Genomic DNA, 17,849 nt, shown 5'->3' with positions numbered 1-17,849 from the left:
TTTGTTCTCTACCTCCATCCGTCTGGACTGACCTGTGGTATGACAGGAACGAAAATTAGCAGGTAAGAACCAGTTTTCCTTTATAGAACGCACTAGCCAGTTTTCTCTGTTGTTTCATAAGAACAGTCCAAAAGGTGTGACTGTCCTCCCTATCAGCAGATAGAGATGAAACAAAACTTTACAGCAGTGGCATCTCCTGCTGATAAATAGCCCAGGTCTGCTCCCCTATTCATGCTTTTTTCCCCCCATCTCCCAAGAGAGGTGAGATTTGCTGCCAGGAGCAGCAGAAGGAGAGAAGGGGAAAATGGCAAAGGAAAGTAATTCAGCAGAGGGTATAGTGGCCTAGCATAATCAGTTTTCTGAAATAGTATTTGTAAAAGCATATTGATTTTTAATGCCAGAGAGATGCAACAAGTAACATGTCAAGGGCAGAATGACTAATGCACACAAAATGTTTGGGGAACTAAAGGTAGCATCAATGTAATTGTCCATTTATGTGGTGTGTAGCTCTCTGGCCTAGAGATGTAACAAGCAGAAGAGATGCCTATAATGGCACTACAGCCAGTGCACTGCAAAGGTGTATATATTATGGTAAGGGCAGAGTAAAGCGGAGCCTAGGAATTTCGATTGTGGTCATTTTAAAAGATGTTATTGCTGTAGTTTTGCTTTGGGTCTGTGAGGAAGCAGTATAGATGTGGTCCAAGGGTGAAGCAGACATGGAGAATTATTGATATTTAAAGTTGTTGATCGGAGAGAGACCCAGCAGGAAGGAACGGCTGTTGCTCCCCAAGAGACTTTGTTTTGAGCGGATGGTGAGTGCTGTGGTCCCTACTTGACATAATCAGCATGACTGGTGCCATTAAGAGTTCTGCCCTACAGCACATGTGAGACACCCGGCAGGAAAGAACAACTGCTGCTCTCTGAGAGACTTTGGCTAAGTAGTGAATGCCACAATCCCCAGCTAATGTCATCAGTGTGACCTGGCCTATGGCACATTTGAGAGACCCGGCAGGCAGGAACAGCTGCTGCTCCCCAAGAGACTGTTTGAACGGATGGTGAATGCCACGATCCCCAGCTAATGTTGTTAACGCGACCGGTGCCATTTAAGAATTCTAGCCTACAGCGTATGTGAAAGACCCAGAAGGAAGGAACAGTTGTTGCCCCCTGAAAAACTCTGAGTGGGTGGGCACTGCCATCAGCATGCAGCAGCGAAGCCCCTTGTGAGTCTAGCGGGGAGTTCTGCAGACTCTTGGATTCATCTTGGTTATTGTACATTTCCTTCCTTCTTCAGTTTGGCAAGTTATTACCCTTGGTTTACATATGGGCCAGAAGAGGAAGGGACAGAATATGTCATCTTCTGTGGTGACTCTGGTCTTCAATTTGGGTCCCTTAAACTCTTGGGTTGTAACATCTATGAGTCATCCAGATGGGGTTGCTCTTGGAGAGACTCGGGCTTCTTGCCACCAGATTCATCTCTGAGAAATGTTTGTATTTTGAGCCCAGAAAACCAGATCCCCCTTCAATGGATACTCTTGATTTTTTTGCTGCTGAACTTTGTTCGACAGCTCCGGATATGATAGGAGAAGGAACAGCTGCAGGACCTTTACCGGAGGGGGGATACTGTAATGGGACCCTCTGGTTTGGTTGTGGGGAGCAATTTTTCTTTTTCTCCTATGGCTGTTTTGGATGTTGGCTCCTGTAGTGGTGAAGGAAGGTTTCTTCCTCTCCCTCTTCTTGTTTAAATCCAGTTCCTCCCCCTAATTTACAGTCAAAGCCTATTTCTGTACCTAGGAAAGATTTTTCTCTTGAAGATTTAGATATTTCTTTATGACGAATGGAAGGTATATTAGAGAGTTGTGTTGTACAATTATGTACATTTTCTGTTGATGCTTCTGATCAGATAGAAGCACATTCTTCCTCATTAGCTAATCATTCCAATCTTTTAGGATCTTTCTAATCAGTTTTTTGAGTATTCTTCTGTACACAATATTTTAAGAATATAAGAACATGCCATACTGGGTCAGACCAAGGGTCCATCAAGCCCAGCATCCTGTTTCCAACAGTGGCCAATCCAGGCCATAAGAACCTGACAAGTACCCAAAAACTAAGTCTATCCCATGTTACTGTTGCTAGTAATAGCAGTGGCTATTTTCTAAGTCAACTTAATTATCAGCAGGTAATGGACTTCTCCTCCAAGAACTTATCCAATCTTTTTTTAAACACAGCTATACTAACTGCACTAACCACATCCTCTGGCAACAAATTCCAGAGTTTAATTGTGCGTTGAGTAAAAAAGAATTTTCTCCGATTAGTTTTAAATGTGCCACATTCATGGAGTGCCTCCTAGTCTTTCTATTATCCGAAAGAGTAAATAACCGATTCACATCTACCCGTTCTAGACCTCTTATGATTTTAAACACCTCTATCAAATCCCCCCTCAGCCTTCTCTTCTCCAAGCTGAAAAGTCCTAACCTCTTTAGTCTTCCTCATAGGGGAGCTGTTCCATTCCCCTTACCATTTTGGTAGCCTTTCTCTGTACCTTCTCCATCGCAATTATATCTTTTTTGACATGCGGCGACCAGAATTGTACACAGAATTCAAGGTGTGGTCTCACCATGGAGCGATACAGAGGCATTATGACATTTTCCGTTTTATTCACCATTCCCTTTCTAATAATTCCCAACATTCTGTTTGCTTTTGTGACTGCCGCAGCACACTGTACTGACGATTTCAATGTGTTATCCACTATGACACCTAGATCTCTTTCTTGGGTTGTAGCACCTAATATGGAACCCAACATTGTGTAATTATAGCATGGGTTATTTTTCCCTATATGCATCACCTTGCACTTATCCACATTAAATTTCATCTGCCATTTGGATGCCCAATTTTCCAGTCTCACAAGGTCTTCCTGCAATTTATCACAATCTGCTTGTGATTTAACTACTCTGAACAATTTTGTGTCATCTGCAAATTTGATTATCTCACTCGTCGTATTTCTTTCCAGATCATTTATAAATATATTGAAAAGTAAGGGTCCCAATACAGATCCCTGAGGCACTCCACTGTCCACTCCCTTCCACTGAGAAAATTGCCCATTTAATCCTACTCTCTGTTTCCTGTCTTTTAGCCAGTTTGCAATCCATGAAAGGACATCGCCACCTATCCCATGACTTTTTACTTTTCCTAGAAGCCTCTCATGAGGAACTTTGTCAAACGCCTTCTGAAAATCCAAGTATACTATATCTACCGGTTCACCTTTATCCACATGTTTATTAACTCCTTCAAAAAAGTGAAGCAGATTTGTGAGGCAAGACTTGCCCTGTGTAAAGCCATGCTGACTTTGTTCCATTAAACCATGTCTTTCTATATGTTCTGTGATTTTGATGTTTAGAACACTTTCCACTATTTTTCCTGACACTGAAGTCAGACTAACCGGTCTGTAGTTTCCCGGATCGCCCCTGGAGCCCTTTTTAAATATTGGGGTTACATTTGCTATCCTCCAGTCTTCAGGTACAATGGATGATTTTAATGATAAGTTACAAATTTCTACTAATAGGTCTGAAATTTCATTTTTTAGTTCTTTCAGAACTCTGGGGTGTAATCCATCCGGTCCAGGTGATTTACTACTCTTCAGTTTGTCAATCAGGCCTACCACATCTTCTAGGTTCACCGTGATTTGATTCAGTCCATCTGAATCATTACCCATGAAAACCTTCTCCATTACGGGTACGTCCCCAACATCCTCTTCAGTAAACACCGAAGCAAAGAAATCATTTAATCTTTCCGCGATGGCCTTATCTTCTCTAAGTGCCCCTTTAACCCCTCGATCATCTAACGGTCCAACTGACTCCCTCACAGGCTTTCTGCTTCGGATATATTTTAAAAAGTTTTTACTGTGAGTTTTTGCCTCTACAGCCAACTTCTTTTCAAATTCTCTCTTAGCCTGTCTTGTCAATGTCTTACATTTAACTTGCCAATGTTTATGCTTTATCCTATTTTCTTCTGTTGGATCCTTCTTCCAATTTTTGAATGAGGATCTTTTGGCTAAAATAGTTTCTTTCACCTCCCCTTTTAACCATGCCGGTAATCATTTTGCCTTCTTTCCACCTTTCTTAATGTGTGGAATACATCTGGACTGTGCTTCTAGAATGGTATTTTTTAACAATGACCACGCCTCTTGGACATTTTTTACTTTTGTAGCTCCTCCTTTCAGTTTTTTTCTAACAATTTTTCTCATTTTATCAGTTTCCCTTTTGAAAGTTTAGCACGAGAGCCTTGGATTTGCACACTGTTCCTTTTCCAGTCATTAAATCAAATTTGATCATATTATGATCACTATTGCCAAGCGGCCCCACCACCGTTACCTCTCTCACCAAGTCCTGTGCGCCACTGAGAATTAGATCTAAAATTGCTCCCTCTCTCGTCGGTTCCTGAACCAATTGCTCCATAAAGCTATCATTTATTCCATCCAGGAACGTTATGGTTATGTGTTACGTTATGGTTATGTGTTACGTTATGGTTATGTGTTGCGTTATGGTTATGTGTTACAGGGATTACTGGTAAGTGTTCGTCCAGTCCCTAGACTAGTGTTAATACATTGTTGTCTGAGCTCAATGTTGCCTTTTGGCTGAGTATTGAAATGGTTGTCTGTTTAATTTTTAGATCCTGCTCATTGAAGAAATTATTTCCTGATGCCTCTTTTTACATATCTTAGTTAACTAGACTCAAATATGATATAAATATGGTATAAAAAATTAGCAAGTAATTAAAAGTAAATGGAAAAAATGTTCCACTTGTGGAATGTTGGTACCTAAAAGGTATAATCAAGTTTTGTTAGTCTGTCCACGACAGACTAGAAGAGAATACTGGCAGGCTGTCGTTGCTGCATGGGGTTTATATACTGTGACGCAAATTTACTCTGTCTCCATCTGCTGGTAGAGGTGCATATCCCACTTTTTCTGGATTTATCTGACTGTCCTAAAGAAAAGGAAATTATCAGGTAAGTAGAAATTTCTCACTAATCACTGGAGGGCAAATAATAAGTAGCATTTAACTATAAAAAGAGAGACTATAATACAATGAGAAAATTTGTTAGAAATATATCTGAAAGGAGCAATCTACAAGCTTACAACCTTGCAGGGTGGTATGGATGCTGTTTAAAATTAACATCCTTGAGGCCCAGACAAAATGTATTCTGTGCATTAAAAAAGATCGAATGAAACCAAACAACTGCCAGTTTAATAGTGAGGTGAAAGGCAATTAAAGCCAAAGGCTATCATTCAAAAAATGGAAAGCAGTCCCAAATGAGGAAAATAGGAAAGAGTATAAGCACTAGCAAATTAGATGTAAAAAATTAATTAAGCAGGCTGAGATAATTTGAAAGAACCTTGCTATAGAGGTAAAACCAAGTAATAAAAGCTTCTTCCAAGTACATTTGAAGTAGAAAGCCTGTGAAGGAGCCAGTGGAACAGAAGAGCAAAAGCTCACTCGATTTTGGTTTTCAGTGTGAAAATTGCTAAATGAGCAAGGGGTAAAAGGAGTGATCAGGGAGGACAAGGAAATAGAAAAATTAAATTAATTTTTTGACTCTGTCTTTATTGAGGAGGCTGTTGGGATTATACTCACACTGGAAACATTTTATGAGGGTGATGACTCTGAACAGCTAGATGGAATCACTGTGAAATTGGATGACCTATGGTAATAACTCATATTGTCAGACTAAAGAATAACAAATCACCGGGACCAGATGGTATTCTGAAAGAACTAAAAAATGAAATTCCAGACCTGTTTCTAATGATTTGTAGCCTTTCATTTAAAACAGTCATATTACCAGAAGACTAGAGAGTGACCAATGTGATGCCATTTTTAAAAAGGGCTCCAGGGTGATCTGAGAAACTATAGACTGGTGAGCCTGACATGGGTTCCGGGCAAAATGGTCAAAGCTATTCTTAGAATCAGAATTACTGACCAGACATGGTTTAATGGGTGGGGGGGGGGGGGGGGGGGGGGAGAGTCAACATGGGTTTTGTAAAGAGCAGTCTTGAGGGTATAAATAAATATGCGGACAAAGGTTAGCAGCTTGATATAATGTATTTTGATTTTCAAAAGGCATTTGACAAAGTCAAAGACAAAGTCAAAGTCAGGAAATTGCGAGGTCATGGGATCGGAGGCATTGTTTTATTGTGAATTGGTAACTGGATAAAAGGAAACAGAGGATAGGACCAAATGATCAATTTTCCAAGTGTTGTTTGTGGAGAGCCTCAGGAGTCTGTATTAGAACCTGTGCTATTTAGCATATTCTTATGTTTAAACAATTTTTATTTAGCATATTCTTAAATGATCTGGAGAAAGGAGCAACAAATGAGATGAACAGATTTGCTGATGACGCAATTGTTTTTAGTTGTTAAAACTGCAGCGGATTGTAAAGAACTACAGAAGGACCTTGTGAGGTTAGGAGACTGGGCTTCTAAATGGCAGATGCAATTTAACATGGACAAGTGCATAGTAATGCATATAAGGAAAAATTATCCCAACTACAAATACAAGATGTTGGGTTCCGTGTTAGGAGTCACCACCCAGGAAAAAGACCTTAGAAACCTTGTGCACAATACCTTGAAATTTTCAAATTAGTGTGTGGTAGCAGTCAAAAACAGAATGTTAGAAATAATTTGGAAAGGAATAGAGAATAAAAGTGAGAATATCATAATGCCTTTGTATAGATCAACAGTGCGACCGCACCTTGATTATTGTGTGCAGTTCTGGACGCCTTACCTAAACCCCCCCCCCCCCCCCCCCCAAAAAACCCATAGTGGAATCAGAATAGGTACAGAGAAGAGCAACAAAAATGATAAAGAGGTTGGAAAAGTTCCATTATGGAGAAAGGCTAAACAGATGAGGGCTATTTAACTTGGAAAAGAGACAACCGAGAGGGGATATGAAAAAAATAAAAAAAATCATGAAATTGAACAAGTAAAGAAGGAATGGTTATTTACCTTTTCAAACAATACTAGGACTAGGGGACACTCCATGAAGCTAGCAACCAGCATATTTAAAACATCGTAGAAAGTATTTTTTTCACTCAACACACAATCAATCTATAGAATTGCCAGAGGATGTAATCAAGACAACTAACATAGTGGGTTCAAAAGAGGATTGTAGAAGTTCCTGAAGACAAAGTCTTTAATCGGTTATTAGCCAGGTAGACTTGAGAAACTCAGTGCTTATTCCTGGGACTGTGATTTAAGAACTAGATCAACTATTGGGTATCTGATGGGTTCCAGTGACCCAGATTGGCCACTGTTGGAGACAGAATGCTGGGCTCCATTGACCTTGGTCTGACTCAGCATGGCATTTCTTATGTTCTTTGGGATCTGCCAGGTATCCCAGATGGGGCATGGTCAGAGACAGAATGCTTGGCTAACTAAGCATGGCATACCTTATATTCTAAACAATATCAAAAGAACCACATACAAAAATACCTAAATAAACAAAAACACTATGTATATTGTCTCATTGTAAATGACCCAAGTACTATACAGATGCTTCTTATAATGCAGTAGGGAGAGGTCTTCATAAGTTTCTACCACCAAAGCAACATCTTTCTAGCGGTGCTTCAATATAATCATAGATTTCTACCTTTAAAAGTTTATATCACTTAAATGTACATATTTTTAAGAACGTCGAGTGCTTGATTTAAATCTGTCATTCCAGATAAATTTTACTTGTAAAAAAATATTCTTAAAAATATGGACATTTATTTGACAAAAACTTATATTCTTAACTTCATGCTCCATGTTTCTGAGGTAGTGTTTCTTAACTGGAAAGAACAGAATGCTTCAACCCAACACAAGGCTATTTTTTGGCCAGGGAATAACAGGACTGCAATCTTGTGAAAACACAGTTCACCATAGGAAAGACAGAAAATGATTCTGATCACTTTAGTTATAGTTCAACACACTGGATTCCAGTCTTTTGATTTTTACATTGAGAAATATATTGAAATCAATTCAGGAGACTACCTTAGAATTAAACTACTTTTGTCGTCCATGCCAAACCAGTCCAGATAAATGGGTTATGTTCCCCTGCCAGCAGATGGAGATGGGAAAAAAAGCTCAAAACTGGCTTCACGTACCCTCTAAGGGTCTGGTGCTGCCTTCAGCTGTTTAGTATTTCTCTTTGTCCAGCAGATGGTGCAGACATGTGGACTGGTGCTGCAGCTGTGGGCCACTTCTGGGAAGACTTATGGTCCAGGTTTCCAGTAGTGCATGAGTTGAGTCTTGGGGGCATTCTGGGTGATGGTCCTGGTGGTGGGACTGATTCTCCCTTCCCCCTTGAGAACCGACTCAGTTGGGGTCTGAGTTCCCACACCAATGGATCAAGCACCAGATGGTTTTGGGTGACTGTTCTCTTGGTGGGTCTGACAGCATACATTCTGTTCTAAGAGATCAACAGGGAATCGGTAAAGTTTATTTAAAAAAAAAAAAAAAAGCAGCTTGCAGTACAGTCTTTTCCCTGGACTCCTTCTCAGTCTCCTATGATGCTGTGCTGGATTTGAACTTGGTTGGGGGAGTCTAAGGTTAACATTCTCCCCTCCCTCCTTCCACTTGCTTCTGGTAAGGTTGTAAAATGAGGGAGACATGGTGTTGCAGGTAAGTCACAGTGGCTCAGCTTGTCAGCAGGTGCATTCTGTCTGGTTTGTGTGTAGGCAGGCTCCAGGCAGGCAGGTGCAATTTGTTGAGGATTAGCACCCTACCAAGAGCAAAACTGGTTGGATTCCCTAGTTGAGCCCTGACCCCTATAGTGTAAAGCAGCACTGTAGTGCACATGGAACAGGGCTTGGTCTGCCTTCCTGTTTTGACCAGATCAACAGTCATTTTATTGCTGCTTTATGCCAAAAATAAATATTAAGTATGCCAGACTCTTTATTTCCCTCTTCCCTCCGATAGTGGAACAGGGAAGTTCCGTAAGAGCAACATATTTTCTCTCAGGCACAGCAGAGCATATGCAGCTCCAGTTCTCAGTTATTTCAACAAGCAACCTCACAGGCTCTCTCCTGCAATCTTTGATAGTTGAACGATAAGAGGCAACAGCCTGTAGAAGCGGCTCTCTTGCCCTCTACACAAATGAAGCCTTGCAACTAGGGCTGGATTTAAGATTATGGCGCTTATAGCCAGAAGACTAGGGGTGAAGGTTTTCATCCTCAGAAATCAAAGAGCAGCAGAGAGAATCTCAGTTTTTGGAATCCTTCAGAATTTTGCGCCCCAGGCACTTGCCTATGTTGTCTATACCTAAATCCGGCCCTGTTCTCAGCAGGTCTTTTTAAGGCTAAATTAGGCTTGTGAGGCTGCAAATTGCTGTATACTGTTAGAAATATTATCCCAGTATGGTCCTGCCTGGGCAGCATGTTTGGATTTCTCTTCAAGCCCTTCTTAGCTCTTATTCATGTCCCCCTGCATGGAAGAACGTTAGGTTTTCCTTGGCATCATTTGGGGTGCTGGAACACGCCACTGGCTGGAACAGTCCTAGGGAGTTAACTGGACAGGAGGAGAAAGAGATAGCAATCCAGTGGACAGGGGTCGATTGCTTCCTTAGAAGGGGATAAAGCTTCATTGGGGAGGCTGTTCAGGAGACAAAAGCTGATGACTTTTTATTCTAGGGCATGACCTGCAGCTCTTCGATGAGCAATGAGAGGTAATAATATGAGGGGGATTCCTTATTTTTGGGTGTTCTAAAGGCCCCTCTCTCCAAGAGTTCCTCATTCCATTTGACTGTTGGAGATGGGATCTTCTCAGTATTACACACCTGGTTTCAGCCTAAAGGTGGTCAAGACAATGAGGGATCACTTCCCTTCCCAGTGAAAAGAATTATGTGGTGTTGTATCACCTAGGGGATGGTCTTCAGCTTTTAAGACTACAGTCGGTAGATGGAAGCACAGTATTCAGAATCCCTCTCGATAGAAAGTCTGAGTCTCTGCTTAAATGATGTTTCTTTTCTCCTATATAGAAATCATATCTCACCTATTTTGCAATCTTTTCATTGGCTACCCATAAAATTCAGGATACAATATAAAGTACTCACCATTATTCACTGTTTAATATACAACCCCTCTTCTACCTGGCTCTGCGCCATATTCCATATTTACAAACCCGCTCAACACTTAAGATCTCTAACACAAAACCTTTTAGACATTCCATCACCACGATTAGCAAGATTAGCCATTACCAGAAGGAGAGCATTTTCAGTAGCAGGACCCTCCCTATGGAATTCACTACCAAACCCACTCCACTTATTATCAAATCCTTTGTATTTTAAGAAATCTCTAAAAACATATCTGTTTCAAATAGCTTTCAACATTTCATCAAATACACAGTAACATTTAACAATTCGACCCCCCCCCCAGTACACTTTCTCTCCCCCTTCTGTCTTTAATTTTTCCTCATACCAAATTATCAACATCCCTTGTACTTCCCTATTTTTAGGGTAATTGAACGGCACATGTCTTTTTTGTTTCTTTTCCCTTTCTCTTTTTTAAGAGTAGTTGAATTTTTGTAAATTTGTTTACCTTCATTGATTATTATACCTGTTTTGTGTAATTTTTATTCTTTTTAATTTGATTTTATTTTAATATTATCCTTGTGAACCGTTTTGATAAAATTTTTAATTTGTAAAAACGGTATAGAAATACTTTTAAATAAATAAATAGTCTCTCTCCCTAGGCAGCTATGTGCAATTGCTTTGTGACTTAAGTCCTCCTGTATTGGGTACAGCATCCATCAGAGGCAGCCATGGTGACCTTCCCCACAGTAACAGTGTGCCAAGGGGCAAGGTCTCAAACCTGCAACTCCTGGATAGATTCATGGCTGGTGAGTCTCAAAGAGTGGAGGAAAGTGGTGTTAAGGGATCTGACTGAAAGAGCTCCCATGTGGCCTGGCCCAGGCTAGTTCAAGATAAAGCTACAGTGTTTAGAGCTGTGCTTCTCAGGATCTCTCCCACAGAGTGATGGCCAGTGCAATCTCAACCTTTTTCTGTAGTTTTATCGTTTTTAAGAAATTAATTGTCCTTTGGAAGTTTAGGGACCAGAGACTGGCTAAGGGTGCTTAACGGAAGTCCCTCCTGTCCTCCAGATCCTCAATATCGGTCCTCATCGGGGCCATTTCAGAGATTATAAGCAATCTGCTCAGGCACCTCTCACCCTTAGGGCAATATTGTAGGACAATGGGTTTGGCTGCTGTGTACTTAGAATGCTCCTTCACTGCGCCTCTGGGAGTCTTTTGCTGTGGGTGGCCGGATACCACTAGGGGGGACTTCTTTGTCGCCCTCAGTGTAGGCTGTGGGGATGATGTTATTAGGTTGGTTTGGTAAGCCATAGATTTTGAGGCCCTGTCTCCCTTGAAAAGAGGTCAGAAACATAGAAATATTTTTTAAGGTCTCCGTTAAAGGGCTGCGATTTCTTCTATTCTTTGGGTCCTAATGAATAATGACTGACTCTTCTTAGGAGGTTTCCTATGTGGATATACGGAGCATTCCCCTTTATAGCCTCCAGGGATTGTTACCAGATGTTTTTCATATGCATTATCCTGGATCCATTACTGACAGCTATCAGACTGTTCCCTTGTGCAAAACATGACCTTGGGTACCTTTGGTTAAGGAGTAGTAAAGGCCTCCTTACACAGACAGAGACTCTGATTCCTCCTTTTGTCAGTTGTCTGACTACTCAGGCCAAGTCAGAGTAGGAAAGCCACTCTGCTGCAGCCAGGGTTATGCAGCTGTGGACCCATAGCCTGACGATTATCCTTAGCAGCAATTAGTCCTTCACAGTCTCTGGTGTATAGGGAAGTCCTCTCATATCAAAAGAAGAAAGTAGTCTTTTGGCATTGGACTTCAATGGATGAAGACTTTACTCCCATGCCCAGATTTCCCATTTCCATGTCTGCCCTGAGCATGGTCCATTTTTCAGGGCAAGGGACTTGATTGTAGTACCTTGGACACAGACCCACATGCATCTCACTGAATTTGTATTATTCTCAAGATGATGTCCAGTAGGTGGCTTTTCATAGTACTGTCCTGCAGGGAATAAATTTGTATTGTAGGCATGAACCTTATAGGTTAGGAGGAGAGTTATAATCTAGGGCAGCTGAAGTGGGGACAGGAGTCCTAGTGGAGAACCATTGGGTCCAGATCTAGAGTGAGAGCTAGAATTAGTGCTCCAGAAATCCTGGCCTGTAGCTCAGGAGAAGGCTGCCCAGGTGGCGGCAATCAATATAATAACATTATATGATGTGAATAAGCTGAGAGAAGCTATTAGCCCACAGGTACCCTGGTGAGTGAGTCAGATTTGCTCTTGGATGGAGTTCCCCTGCACTACCTGCAGCAGCTCGCATGGCCTACACTGTCAACTTACAGATAAATGTTGTGAGCTGACATTCTTGAGCCACTGAAATGTAAGGATGGGCAGAAACGGCCTTTGCCCTACTAGCGGTCAGGTGGGGGCACCGATTTCAGGTCAGCCAAGCGAAGCTCCAAGATGAGCAAGTTCTCCAGCCGAAAAAGGAAAGCAGGAGCCCAGGGATTTGGATATCCTTGTAGAATTATGAGCGTTATCCAGTCTCCTGCGTATGTTCCCACCAGAAGCCTGGACATTTCCTAGACCAAGTTCTGAAAGTGCAAGCAGGGATGCCCCTTCATGTTTTCCCCTGGTCAGAGGATTCTTCCCTAGAAGATCCCTTCCATTCTCTTTTATAACCTTCGCTGTTGAGAGAACCAGGCTACATAGTGAAGTGTTAGAGCCTTTGGAGTCATATATTACAGCCTTGGGTGGCATGAAAGGGGACGAAACAGTGGACCTGACTTAGAGCTTGGAGCCTCTGTAAGGTCAGTTTATGGAGAAGATATTTCCCTTTGAGGGATTTATTCCTTCAATTGTGCTCTTCCGCCAGAGGAGAGTGGGATGAAGGCATAACTTGCAAATCTCACTGAGGGCAAAGACTGGCTCTGACTTACTGCTGTCTTGCTACTCTCTTGGATAATTTCTTTCAGGGAGTCAAGAACACAAGTGCTCTGCTGTGGAAGGTCTACTCAACTTGGAACTTGAGCTTAGTTTTGAAGATATATGATCTCCCTTCCTCTCAAGCCTCATAGGAATTAGATTTACTTTATGGGTTCTACCAGATACTTGCAACCTGGATTAGCCACAGGATACTGGGCTTGATGAACCTTGGTCTGATTCAGCATGGCAGTTCTTATGTTCTTTTGAGTCTTGTTGTTGAAGTCAATCTTCTTGATGGCCTTTGGTAATTTTAAAGGAAAGGATATCTCTGAGCCCAATGCTATCCTTCTAAGAGCAGTGTTTTACTTCTGTTGGAATCAGGCTTTTCTCAGTTATGATGGTGAGAATGGCCATTCTTAAATCCAATGTAGGTCATCTTTGAGATGTTTGTAGGTGACCATTTTTTTCTTGGATAGGTCTTTGATGTCTCTTATTAAAGCATAGTAGATTCTAAAGCATTGATTTCAGGAAGAATAAAGTAGATGAGCCCTTCAGCCTGCTCCAGCAAGAGTTTGCAGGTCCCGTTGGGCTGTCAAGACTACTTGACAAGGTTACAGGACTCTTTGTAGGCAGAATCAGAACCTGCTTTTCCAGAAGATAATGGCAGGACAGTGCACTTGTCTCTCTCTCATCCCTGCTGTAAGAACCTCAGTGTGAATGTGCAGGCCTGGAAAGGCTATGCCTTGGATGCAGGAGTCCTGAGTTCTATTGTGGCTTCATTCTGCCTGGTAGAGCTTAGGTACATCACATTTGTCTGGACTGGTCTTTTCTGGACTGGTCAGTCATAGATGATAAGGAAGGTGTTCATTTCCTTTCCTGTAGCCCTGTCTGACCAGTCCAGAATCTCCCCAGGGAAGCTGCAGTGATGGACTCTGACAAGTTCAGAAAACTAGCAGTGAGTATGTTGCCCACTCTGAAGGTAGTTGACCTAATTATGACCTTAATATAGGGATTATCTAATTCTTGGGTCAATGACCATGGAATGAAGTTTCTTGGTTGCATCAGGTTTTGCTTGTAGTAGTGATTTGGAATCCAAAATAAACAATTGCCTTCGATAGTCTTAGGTTTGTCATAGGTTACTGAAAAACTGAAGGTAGCACCAGACTACTTAAAGGGGAAATGAAGTCAGCTTTGAGTTTTTTTCTCTGTTTCCATCTGCTGGCAGGGGGGGGGAACATAACCCATTTGTCTGAACTGGTTTGGCAGGACTAAAAGAAAGGAAATTTATTTATTTATTTATTTATTTAATGGTTAAGTTTGCATTTCACCATTCACTTAGGGGAAATGGATTAATATGTTGTAAACTAGCAACCTAATTGTGTTTCATTATATGACTGTGGTCCCTTTGAGACTTTTTATCATTTTGAAATATATAGTTATAAAGCCAAGTTCATAATAACAAGAGTATATAAAGCACATCTTCAGACAAAATACACTGTTTTCATAAACTTTTTCTTAATGCAACAAAATTGGAAAAATTTAAAAAATAGGACTTAATATCCCTTCATATTGATGTATAAGCTTTCAGCCAAATATCTCAATATAAAAGTGGAAAATATGTTGTTATTTTTTTTAAATAATTAAAATACTATATCTTCTAGGTAGATGTTCTTTGGATTCTGCTGAGAAGTAATTTTTGTATCTCCTCCTACAGCAAAAGGCACTAAAGCTAGTTGGCTCTTTATAATAAACCAAAGTCAAACCTAGTCACTCCTACCCTAGTTCCTCTCTTACAGCCCCCAGCCTTAATCCCTCACACCCTGCCAGCCCTTTAAGGCACCTCCTTATCGCCTTTCCTTTGCCCGCCCTCGTTCTGCTATTTTACAAAATTGCTCATTGTATCCGATGTAATTAATCTATTGCTAGTTGTAACTGCTGTAAATAGTCCCTTCTGTAAATAAGTTCCTCCTATTTCTTATTTTTGACGGTTGTTCCTTACTCTCTTTCACGCTACCTATCTTTCTCTCTCTTCTCCTGTCTCCCTTACCCCCCTCCTTTTTTCTGGCCTGCTCCCATCCCCTGCCCCCTGTTCATTGTAATTTCCTCCTTTAATTGAGTTACTTGTAAACCGGCGTGATGTGCCATACGAACGTCGGTATATTAAAAGTTGTTAAATAAATAAATAAATAAATAAATAAAATAAAAATAAACATTTCTACTAATGTTGTGTCTTTACATTCACAGGGTCACAAGAACGTCAAGATAAGCTAAGAGATATTGGAATAGTAGATATCCTACATAAATTAACTCAATCAACAGATCCAAACCTTTGTGACAAGTAAGTACAAACCTGACAAACATCATAGAGAGAAATGATTTTGTTAAGCAGTAGTAGCAGCCAGATTCATTTTTGGATAACTTAGTGTTTAAAATATTATTAGAATTGGTAAAATGTGAATGAATGACATTTCTTTACAACCACATACAGCAGGTCTCAGAATAGTTTCTGGATAGTTTGTAAGAGGAAGCAAGGGGGTGGGGTTGATTTATGATGAGGGAGTGCCTAGTTTGAGTACAAACAGGCAACTCCACTATTTTGAATGCAGATAAATTGCAGGCTTGCTGCTCTGATCCTAAGTACTCACTTGGAAGAATCACATTGATACTTGTAATGCATGAATACTTCTGAATCCATTTTATTTCATTTTACATGTATATTCTGCCTTTTTTGAGGACTCAAGGTGGCTTACAACAATTAAATAAATTACAGCATTACAAAGCATCATAAAATATCACCAATTCAATAAACTTCATAGTCACTCAGCCAACAAGTGGCAAAATTACTCAGGTAGAGTGATAAACAGATACTTTACCAGGATAACTTTAGTCGTACCTCTGAATATACTTGTTTAAAGTTATCTGGGTAAGTTTACCCAGATAACTTAAAACTTAACTGGTTACATTCAACAGAAAACTGGGTAGGCTAAAAAAATATCTGCCAGGCCAGCAGGGCCAATCCCCACACCCTTAAAATAATTTTTAAAAATATCCAGGCATAGCATGCATTTACTCCACATCCCCTCCACCTAACCCCTGAAAACAAAATAAAAAAAATAATTGCAGGCCCCACTTGGAGATCTTATGCCCACCTTCTGCCCCTACCAGATTCCATCAAATCCTCCAAGGCCATCAAGACCATGGTAGATTCTTACTGCTCCCGGCGGCATCCAGCACTGCTCTGACAGAAACATTGATAGTGGATGCTATGAGCACCCCTGTTGGAGCAATGCTGGATGCCGCCGGGAGCAGTAAGAATCTGCCAAGCTCCTGGTAGCTTTGGCAGGGGGCTCCCAGTGGGGCAGGAGGGTGCCCAGAGCCAGACTTGTAATTTTAATATTGGTGATGGAGAATAGCTCAAGCTGCTATGGCCTGTGATTTTTAAAAACTTTATTTTGAGTGGGAGATGGAAGTGATCAGTTGCTATGTCTCAATATTTTTAAAATGATTCTTGGGGTGAGGGATTGGTCCTGCTGGTCTGGCAGGTTTTTTGTTTTGTTTTTGTTTTTTTAACTTAACTGGGTATGTGTTGAATATAGCCAGTTAAGATTAAAGTAAAAGGATGACATGTACTAGGATAACTTTAGGACTGCTCGCAGACGTGACCAGACTTACCAGGATAACTGAATATTAAAGTTATTCAGATAACATCTCCCTGATCCTGAACACTATTGATTTATCCAGCTAAATTTTATCCAGGTAATGACTTACCTGGGTAACATTTAGCCAGTTAGAGGAGGAGGATATTTAAATCTCAGGGTATTTTTTTATTTATTTAAAATCATTTATGCATCGCTTAACAGAAAAAATATCTTCCTAAGCGATTTACAACATAACGTTATACAATTTATACTAAAAAATACAAAAGACAGAAAAAGAAAACTATAATAAAATAACAATAAAAACAAGAACCATAAGAAATCAAAACTATTAAGTATGTTCTTTCATCAGACAAGTTTTTAACACTTTTCTAAATGTAAGCAAATCTGTCTCTTCTCTCACAAATGGTAACTCATTCCAGAATTTTGGAATCATTCCTGAAAAGGATTTTACTTTCAAGCGAGAGTGTCTAAACATTTTTATATCCTGAACTTTCAGAAAATGACCTGATATTGATCTCAAGGATCGATTGGGTTTATACCAAGTTAAGGGTATGTTGGAGTAACTCAAAATGTAAAGTCTGATGTAAATTACCCCAGCCCCCTCTCCCATAGAAGGCATGAAAGATAAAACAACAAACTTTCCCACCCCTTCATATTTTCATGTTCCCCCATCTTCCCGAAGAAACTACCAAATGGGCGACACCCCACCGCCCCTTACCTTTGGTATGCTCCCTTCATTGGCCATAAGTAAGGCTGGATGATGTCAGCAGATAGAAAGTGAGATCGTTGCCAAACACCAGCACTGGGGCAGCAGGAAGAGCAGGCCCGAAGGGATAGCCTCAGTGGGAGCCTAAGATGTCATCTTTGGCTCCTCTGGGTCACCGTCAAGTCTATCCCTTCTCACCAGTATCAAGCAAGATGTGGATAAGCCTGGGATTTCAGCAAATAGGAGACAAAATTAGAGAGGCTGTTTCTCTCTTGTTCAATAACCAACCATGTCCAAATTGCCAGTAGTGATATGGTAGGTTTATGGAGTATTGTACTCTGCTGTTATGAACCAGTATGTGAAGAGTAGCGGGTGTCTGAGCCCTTTGTGCTGCAGCGTAGTTGTCGCAGCCTGAAAGGCAAACCCACAAAGGCCTATGTCGGCAGCTGGCAAACGCTCCCTGTAGCGGAACAGTCTGGAGCTTCAACTTTAGCAG

General features: G+C 40.8%; 1 protein-coding gene across 4 annotated transcripts in view; it reads left to right on the top strand.

The window, feature by feature from the left end:
- The window catches only part of ARMC8 (armadillo repeat containing 8), a 311,684-nt gene that overhangs the window by 280,615 nt on the left and 13,220 nt on the right, over positions 1–17,849 (top strand). For all 4 annotated transcript variants that reach the window (XM_029606184.1, XM_029606183.1, XM_029606181.1 and 1 more), the window contains one exon: positions 15,233–15,326. In XM_029606184.1, the coding sequence (XP_029462044.1) occupies positions 15,233–15,326 (94 nt within the window). The remainder of the gene's footprint in view (positions 1–15,232; positions 15,327–17,849) is intronic.

Source organism: Rhinatrema bivittatum, chromosome 6 (assembly GCF_901001135.1).
Source record: "Rhinatrema bivittatum chromosome 6, aRhiBiv1.1, whole genome shotgun sequence".
NCBI classification, from domain to species: Eukaryota; Metazoa; Chordata; class Amphibia; order Gymnophiona; family Rhinatrematidae; genus Rhinatrema; species Rhinatrema bivittatum.
Note: the sequence above shows the minus strand (reverse complement) of the source record. Positions and strands in the feature narration are given on the sequence as shown.